This window comes from Pseudoliparis swirei, chromosome 12, assembly GCF_029220125.1.
Source record: "Pseudoliparis swirei isolate HS2019 ecotype Mariana Trench chromosome 12, NWPU_hadal_v1, whole genome shotgun sequence".
NCBI classification, from domain to species: Eukaryota; Metazoa; Chordata; class Actinopteri; order Perciformes; family Liparidae; genus Pseudoliparis; species Pseudoliparis swirei.
The window spans coordinates 19,195,945-19,204,353 of record NC_079399.1 but is presented as its reverse complement, the minus strand read 5'-3'; the positions used below and the strand labels follow the sequence as shown (position 1 = coordinate 19,204,353).

The 8,409-nt window shown below is 48.2% G+C and overlaps 1 protein-coding gene across 1 annotated transcript; it reads left to right on the top strand.

Annotated features, from left to right (window-relative positions):
* The first annotated feature begins 1,820 nt into the window (after positions 1 to 1,820).
* Positions 1,821 to 7,433, top strand: LOC130203043 (uncharacterized protein K02A2.6). The gene is given in 4 exon segments (XM_056428937.1): positions 1,821 to 3,018; positions 4,233 to 5,267; positions 5,963 to 6,664; positions 7,222 to 7,433. Coding segments are annotated over 4 exon segments (3,147 nt in total).
* The last annotated feature ends 976 nt before the right edge of the window (positions 7,434 to 8,409 follow it).

The window sequence follows — 8,409 nt, the reverse complement described above, 5'->3', positions numbered from 1 at the left end:
CACGGAGGACACTTAATGCTAAGTTAAAGATTTGTGAAATCTGAATTTGTTTTCCCTCAGAACCCTCTCATGAGACAGATTTTGTGTTAGCTTAGCGACCCTCTACGTGGCCTATGTGGATTTAAGCAGCACCCCAAAACAGCTGAACGTCATCTCACATCTGCCTCAATCACCGCCAGATGGGTTGCCATATCTGTGGCAAGGTTATGCACCGGATGAACCATAAAATGCCAACAATTCTCTGGGCAGTGACAGCTGAGAGTGGTAATTTGGTTTGGACTTTTTGGTACACCGCACTCCGTTAAATACTTCTTAATAATTCTTTTCAAATTCATTCATCTTATCAAATATTACACATGTTGCTTGTCAACTACTGTCAGAGATGTCCAAAAAGCAACAGACCTTAAGCAGCTTCTTTGGCATTTCGCCACCTACAAAGAAACGCCAACTGGAGCCAGAGTCGAAGAAAATACTTTTATCGGAAGTGGCTCCAAGATGTGCAGTGGCTTGAAGTGAACGATGAGCGCACTGGAATGTGGTGCCAGATTTTCCGCTCACATCCACATCTAACAGACAAAAAGGATGTTCCTTTAGGGATCATGCAAGTAACCCAGATGCCTACTGTTGTATTGTTTACGATATCAGTCTTTTATTATACCACTAGGTGGAGCTCTAGTATAAATTAACACCAGTTTAGCACTTCCAGAAATTCTGTATGCACGAGTAAATGAGTATACCCTGTATTGCAACCTCTGCTATTTCATATAAAGCCTCAACTCGATATATCATTCTTCGTGGTCCGTGTCTTTGGCTAGGTTACCACATATTTTGGCGACGAGGTAAATTGGAAGATGTTTTTTTGACATTCTGTTTTTGTTTGTTAGCTTAAGCTAAAAAAACAGTGTGCAAGCTAGGCGGCTATCCCCATGAGTGAAAGCAGTGAAGAGGAGCTTGGAGACGAGAGCCAACAGCTCAGAGTACCAGTGGTGGCAGGAGAGCCTAGCGTTCAGATGGCTACGTTTGGAACGATTGGTGAATTCGTGGAGGGGGACGAGGACTGGACGGCATATGAGGAAAGGTTGGGACACTTTTTCGCTGCTAATGGAGTAACAGAGGAGGCTAAACAGCGCTCCATTCTCCTGAGTGTGTGTAGGGCAAGGACTTACAAACTGATAAGGAACTTAGCCACACCGAGGAAACCGGGGGAAATTCCATATGCTGACCTGGTCAGGCTCGTTGGGAACCACCACAATCCAACGCCATCGGTAATCGTCCAGCGGTTCAAATTCCACAACACGTTTAGAAAGTCAGGTCAGTCTGTAGCTAACTTTGTTGCAGAATTACGGCAGCTATCAGAACATTGTGATTTTGGGGCAGTTTTAGATGACATGCTCCGGGACAGATTAGTGTGCGGCATTAACAATGACGCCATTCAGCGCCGTTTGCTGGGGGAACCCCCACCATTGAGTTTCAAGAAGGCACTAGAAATGTCGCAAGGGATGGAAATGGCGGCAAATAATGCCAAAGACATTCAAAGTGGTCAGATAGGATCGCCATCACAGGCTGTGCACCACGTAAAGAGAGAGGCTGTAAAACCAGCAAGGAGAGTTGAATGTTTTAGGTGTGGAGGGGCACACTATGCAAATGATAGCAAATTTCAAGAAGCGGTATATCATGCCTGTAATAAAAAGGGACACTTAGCGAAAAAGTGCAGGAGTGTTGAAAATAAGGCAAAGAATGAAAAATGGAAAGCCCAGCAGAATCAAGCGCCCACACATTATCTTGAAGGGGATGAAGGAGATGCAGCCTGTGCATTCAACATGTTTGCTGTGGATACCAATGAGGAACCGTCTATGCCCTATTATGCAACAGTGACTGTTGAAGGAAAGGACATAATGTTTGAAATTGATTCTGGGGCTACAGCATCAGTCATCAGTGAGGAGACCTACAGGAGGACATGGGGACACAAGCCATCTCCTATTAAGCCATCAACACTCAGACTAAGGACATACACAGGTCAGGCTATACCTCATTTGGGGGTGTTAGATGTGAACATTTCAGCTGGAGGTCAGAGGGGTCAAGGCAGATTGGTAATAGCCAAGAGTAAGGGGCCTAGTTTATTGGGTCGGGACTGGCTTCGCAAAATTAAACTGAATTGGCAGGAGATTAAGTATGCTCACACTACAGAGGACATTTTGCAGCGCTACAGTGATGTGTTCAGAGAAGTACTGGGCACACTTAAGGGCGTGACGGTGAAGCTTCATGTTGACCCCGAGGCAGCGCCACGTTTCTTTAAGCCCAGAGTGGTGCCCTATGCAATGAAAAGCAAAGTGGAGGAAGAGCTGGAACGTTTGCAGGTGCTTGGCATCGTGGAGCCTGTCCAGTTTTCAAAGTGGGCAGCGCCCATCGTTCCTGTTTTGAAGGCAGATGGAACCGCAAGGATTTGTGGAGACTACAAGCTGACTGTGAATCAAGTCTCAAAGCTGACGGAGTATCCGTTGCCACGGGTGGACGACCTGTTTGCAACACTGGCTGGAGGTAAGCTGTTCACAAAGCTGGATATGAGCCATGCGTACCAGCAACTACTCCTAGATGAGGATTAAAAACAGTATGTCACAATAAATACACCCAAAGGATTATTCAAGTACAATCGCCTAGTGTTCGGAGTGGCGTCCAGCCCGGCCATTTTCCAAAGGACAATGGACACTCTATTGCAAGGGATTCCACATGTAGCCGTGTACTTAGATGACATATTAATCACAGGGGCTACTGAGGCTAGGCACCTTGAAAACGTAGAGCAGGTGCTCAAGAGACTCTCAGACGCAGGGCTGCGCCTGAGACAGGGAAAGTGTGTGTTTATGGCAGAGAGGGTGACTTATCTGGGACATACAATCACCGCAGAGGGGCTCCGTCCAGTTGAGGACAAAGTGAGGGCTATCAAGGAAGCTCCAAGCCCTAAGAACGTCACAGAACTCCGCTCATTCCTGGGTATGGTGAATTACTATGGGAAATTCCTGCAGGATCTATCAGAATCAGAATCAGAATCAGAAACAGGTTTATTGCCAAGAATGTTTTCACAAACAAACGAGGAACTTTCTTTGGCGGAAGGTGCAAGAATCGCGCACCAAGACACCGAGGCGCTGTCCGCGGCGCCATCTTGGAAAGGGTGGATGAAAATTATAGCATAACATGAGGGAAAAGAGGCGAGAAAAAGAAAAAGCAACCCCCCGACTATGCCCCTAGAGGGGTACAGTGTGGGAGCAGGAGAAACAAAAACACCATTGCACATAAGCACATACATCTTAGACATGACTTGCAACGAGTAGGAAGGGGGGGAGGGGAGGTAAGCCAAAGACTGGGCGATAGCCCCGCCATTGGGGGCAGAAGGTAACCAGCACCGACAAGCAGCCAGCCCGGTCCGTCAGCCGTCACGGCGCCGGACGCAGACCCCGTCCTGTCACCCTGGGGGGGCAAAGCAGGCGAAGGCGTTGGATGGGGGGGGGGGGGGAGTAGTGAATGCATTTCAGTGTGTTGAAGGTGTGTGTGCGTGGCCTGATGTGTCGTCCTCCCCCAGTCCACAACAGACAAAGTTCCCAGACCACAAGATGGTCGTTGCCATGGAGATAGCCTTGAAGGGTCCTGGGGAGAAAAACAACCACAGGTGTCTGTGGATAGGGGGAAGGGAATGAGAGAGAGTCTCGCTTCAGTGATCTTCGGGGGAGTTGTTGTTCCAGTCACGGCCTTGGCCAAGGCCCGTCCTGGTAGAGGGAGCCGAAAGCAGATAAGATTGGGATTGTTTGGTCTTCCAGTAGCTGCATTTCAATTTTGCGCACCTACTATTCCTCCATTTTCCTCCCATTTCCCAATAGGATTTCAAATCGATCCAATTTCATTTGCAGAGCCATCAGCTTCTCCACGATGTTGTCATTCTGACGGTTTAATGCCACAGTCTGAGTGCCAACAACTCTGCCCAACGCGTCAATCATGTCGGGCAGCCTTAGGGGGCTTTTAACGGCTGTCACCGTTTCCTTAATTTCCCGATAAGCCAGGGCAGCACCAACTCCAATCAGCAGAAATCCTGTAATCAAAGTTCCGAATAGGTAGATGTCTTCTACGTCCTCCACGGAAAGGGCTGCTAGGCACAAGACACGCCACTTCCCCCACGCGTCCATCGTGTATCCAGCAACACTCGTCCCAGCAGGACAGGCAGGTTCCCCCGAACCCGAGCTTCTCGTCGGTATCGAAGGTGTTAGCCCCACTGTACAAGCTGCTGCACAATGACACAAAGTGGCAGTGGTGCGCGGAGCAGGAGAAAGCGTTTAAAGAAGTGAAAGAACTCCTTCATTCAGCAAAGCTGCTCGTTCACAATGATCCAGATTCAGACATTGTGCTCTCATGTGCCACCTCGCCCTATGGAGTGGGGGCAGTCCTTTCACATGTCATGGAAGATGGCTCAGAGAAACCTGTGGGATTTGCTTCAAGGACACTGACAGCTGCAGAGAAAGGCTACTCACAGTTAGACAAAGAAGGTCTAGCCATTGTTTTTGCAGTAAAGCGTTTCCATCAGTACTTATATGGGCGTGTTTTTAAGATCTATACTGACCATAAACCCCTGATGAGCCTGTTCAGTGAAACGCTAGCATCAGCAAGAATCCAACGGTGGGCACTCATCTTGTCAGCCTACCAATACAGCATAGTGTACAGAGCAGGGAAGGACAACGCAAACGCTGACGCGTTGAGTCGCCTGCCATTGCCTGAGACACCGGTCTCAACATATGTGCCTCTGGAGACTGTTTTTTCATGAGAGAAGTTGTCACAGACACCTGTAAAGGCAGCCCAAGTCAGGCAGTGGACAGAGAGAGACCCGGTGCTGTCCAAAGTAAAGACTTACCTGCTACAGGGCTGGCCCAGTGTGGTTGACAGTGAGGAACTGAAACCATATGCCAAACGCAAGACTGAACTCAGCCTACAGGATGGCTGCATTTTCTGGGGTGCGAGAGTAGTCGTCCCTCCCCCAGGTCGCTGGCAGATTGTGGAAGAGCTACATGAGACCCATCCGGGTGTGTCGCGAATGAAGAGCCTGGCAAGGTCCTATGTCTGGTGGCCAAAGATGGATTTAGACCTGGAGAACAAGGTAAAATCATGCACACAATGTCAGTCTAATCAGCACATGTCGCCACCAGCCTCTTTGCATCCCTGGGTGTGGCCAGACCACCCCTGGTCTAGAAGACTACATCTGGATTTTGCTGGCCCGTTCATGGGGGAGATGCTTCTCATGCAGCCACAGCCAAAGACAAGTGCAGGCTGCAGAGCATCATCCGCTCGGCCGAGAGGGTTATCGGCTGCAATCTGCCTTCCCTCCAGGTCCTGTTCACTTCCAGGTCACTGAAGCGGGCCAGAAAGATTGTCGCTGACCCCTCCCACCCTGGACACTCCCTGTTCGAGTCCCTCCCCACGGGGAGGAGGCTGGGTCTATCATGACAAAGACCACCCGCCACACCAAAAGTTTTTTCCCGTCGGCAGTCGGGCTCATCAATGGAACCCGGACTGACTGACTGTCACCCCCAGGACTACCACCTCTTCTTCCACCTTCCTCTCCTCCTTCTTCCCACTCCTTCCTCTTCCTCCTCCTCCCTCTTCCTCCCACTCCTCCTCCCTCCTCCTTCTTCTTCCCTCCTCCACACACGTCACTTTAACATGCACTTTAACTTGAGGCCTCCTCCACACACATGCCACTTTATTTGCATGCACTTTAACTTAAACACACGCCACGCGTAACATACACTTTTAACTAAAACACACCACTTGAAGCACACACCCAAACACTTTCACATTACTTGTTGTCTTTCTGTCGTGTTGATTGTTGTTTGTTTGTCATGTCCAAATGTTGCACCTTCCACCAAAAAAAATTCCTCGTTTGTGTAAACATTCCTGGCAATAAAACTGTTTCTGATTCTGATTCTGATTCTGATAATGGTGGATGCCCACTCCAAGTGGATAGAAGCGCACATCATGAGCAACATCACAGCCCCCAAAACCATAGACAAGCTCAGACAACTATTCGCAATTCATGGGTTGCCTGACACTGTGGTCACGGATAATGATCCGACGTTCACCAGTGAGCTGTTTGGTGAGTTCATGGAACAGAATGGAATTCGGCATGTTCGTACAGCTCCTTTCCACCCAGCCTCGAATGGATTGGCGGAGCGAGCTGTCCAGACGGTGAAGGAGGGTCTGAAGCGAATGAAGGGTGACACTCTAAGCACCAGGCTTTCCCGTTTTCTGTTTAAATACCGTCTGACGCCACAGACCACTACTGCTTGTGCTCAAGCAGAGTTGTTGATGGGGCGCAGGGCGAAGTCAAAGTTGGACCTGCTGCATCCAGACATAAAGGCCACGGTGATGAGGAAGCATGAAAAGCAGAAGGAGGGACATGATCAACATGCACAAGAGAGACAGCTGAAACCAGGTGACAATGTCTATGTGAGAAATTTCAGCTGCAACTCTAGTCAGAAATGGCTACCTGGGGTTATCCTGACACAGAGAGGTCCTCTCTCATATGTTGTGGAGCTGACTGATGGACGAGTGTTCCGCAGACATCAAGACCACGTCTGCCTGCATCATGACATCAGCCCAGAGATCATCAGCACCTCAGTTTCCCCTGGTGAGCCAGCCTACTGTGGGAGTATCACCAGAGGAAAGGTCACTCGGGGGAGTGTCTGCGCCCCCTGGAGAGGAGGGACAGTTCCTGTGACCACGTCACCTGAACCACCCAAAACACCTACACCGGCAGTGCCAGCTACAGCCCCGGAGATGGTGCGCAGGTCACAGCATGCTCGAAAACCTCCAGACAGACTGATTGTTAATTAATCACTGTATGTGTTAAATTTAATGGAATGTGCCAGTTGTAAGTGTATATGCCAAATAGAAATGTTGTTAAAGTTAAGGTGCATGAAAGACAATGACACTAAATTAGCAAGTTGATTTGTATTCATGGAATGTTGGAATTTAGTGGGGGAGGAGTGTTATAATGATTACGATATCAGTCTTTTATTATACCACTAGGTGGAGCTCTAGTATAAATTAACACCAGTTTAGCACATCCGGAAATTCTGTATGCACGAGTAAAGTACCTGAGTATACCCTGTATTGCAACCTCTGCTATTTCATATAAAGTTTCAACTCGATATATCATTCTTCGTGGTCCGTGTCTTTGGCTAGGTTACCACATCTACTCCAACATCAACATGACCACAGAGACATTTGACCCAAAGCAAGCTGTTGACCTGTGGAGGAAGACAGCTAATCGGAGAATCAACCAAGGACGAGGAGGTGCATCTGCAGCATCTTCATCATCTACCATGCAGGAAGCTGAAGCAGAGGACAGTGGGGGTGACACTGAGGAGGACAGTGAGGAAGACTGCACGTATTAAGACCACGCTACATATGGAAAAATGTGAGTACCAAACACCATCTCCCGGTACTCACCCGAGTAACTCACTGAAAAAGTTATGTGCACCCCTGGCTATAGGCTTATAGGCTGCTGGGGGACGTATAGGATACACTGAGCACCTCTCTCTTCTTTTCTCCCTCCTTGTGGATGAATTTTCATCCCTCTATTGCACATTACTATCTCTGCTTTCTCCCCGGAGTCCTTTTGACCGATGACCCTATGAGACGTCATAGATCCTATCTACCTGATGGATCATCGAGGCTGCTCCAGGATGTGTTCCAGGATGCCAAATACAGGGTGGAAATCTTGGCGCGCGATGAAGTGCCTTTGTGTCAGGAACGACATCTCTCGCACCGGGATTAGAAAAATAATTCTCTGCCGGTGACACTTTTCATTGTCACAAGGTGTGAACAGATGGATCCATTAAATATTGAATGTGCAATAGTATATGAAAAAAAGGCAGATGTATTTTTTCAACGCCTGGGCCGATGTCAAGCCAAAGAAATTATCTGGAATATATTGCCGCACATTAGTGGACTGACTAATGCAGAATATGTCCAAGCGTACCAGTTGTTTGTGCAAAAGCAGCTCAATTGGTCTTGATGTAAAGCTTAATATACACTTAATATTTGAAGCGTGTTTGCTGCTATCTTTCAGCAGTGAAAGAAGATTTCTGCCATTGATCGAGGCTAAACGACAATATGTTCTGGTGGCTAAAGACAGGTACTTACTCACTGAAAAGCACTCTACAATAGACCTTGTTCACAGTGGAATTCAGATCTGTTTGACCCATGACACTCATGTAGCAATAGTGGTAAATCAGATTCAGATTGGGAGGGCCGAAAAAACATCTACACACTTGATTTCTTGACCCCAAAAAGTTTCTGAAGTGAGGAAGTGACATCTTATTTGTCTTTGGTAGAGGCAGCAACCTGTCAATCACAGTAGTTCCACCC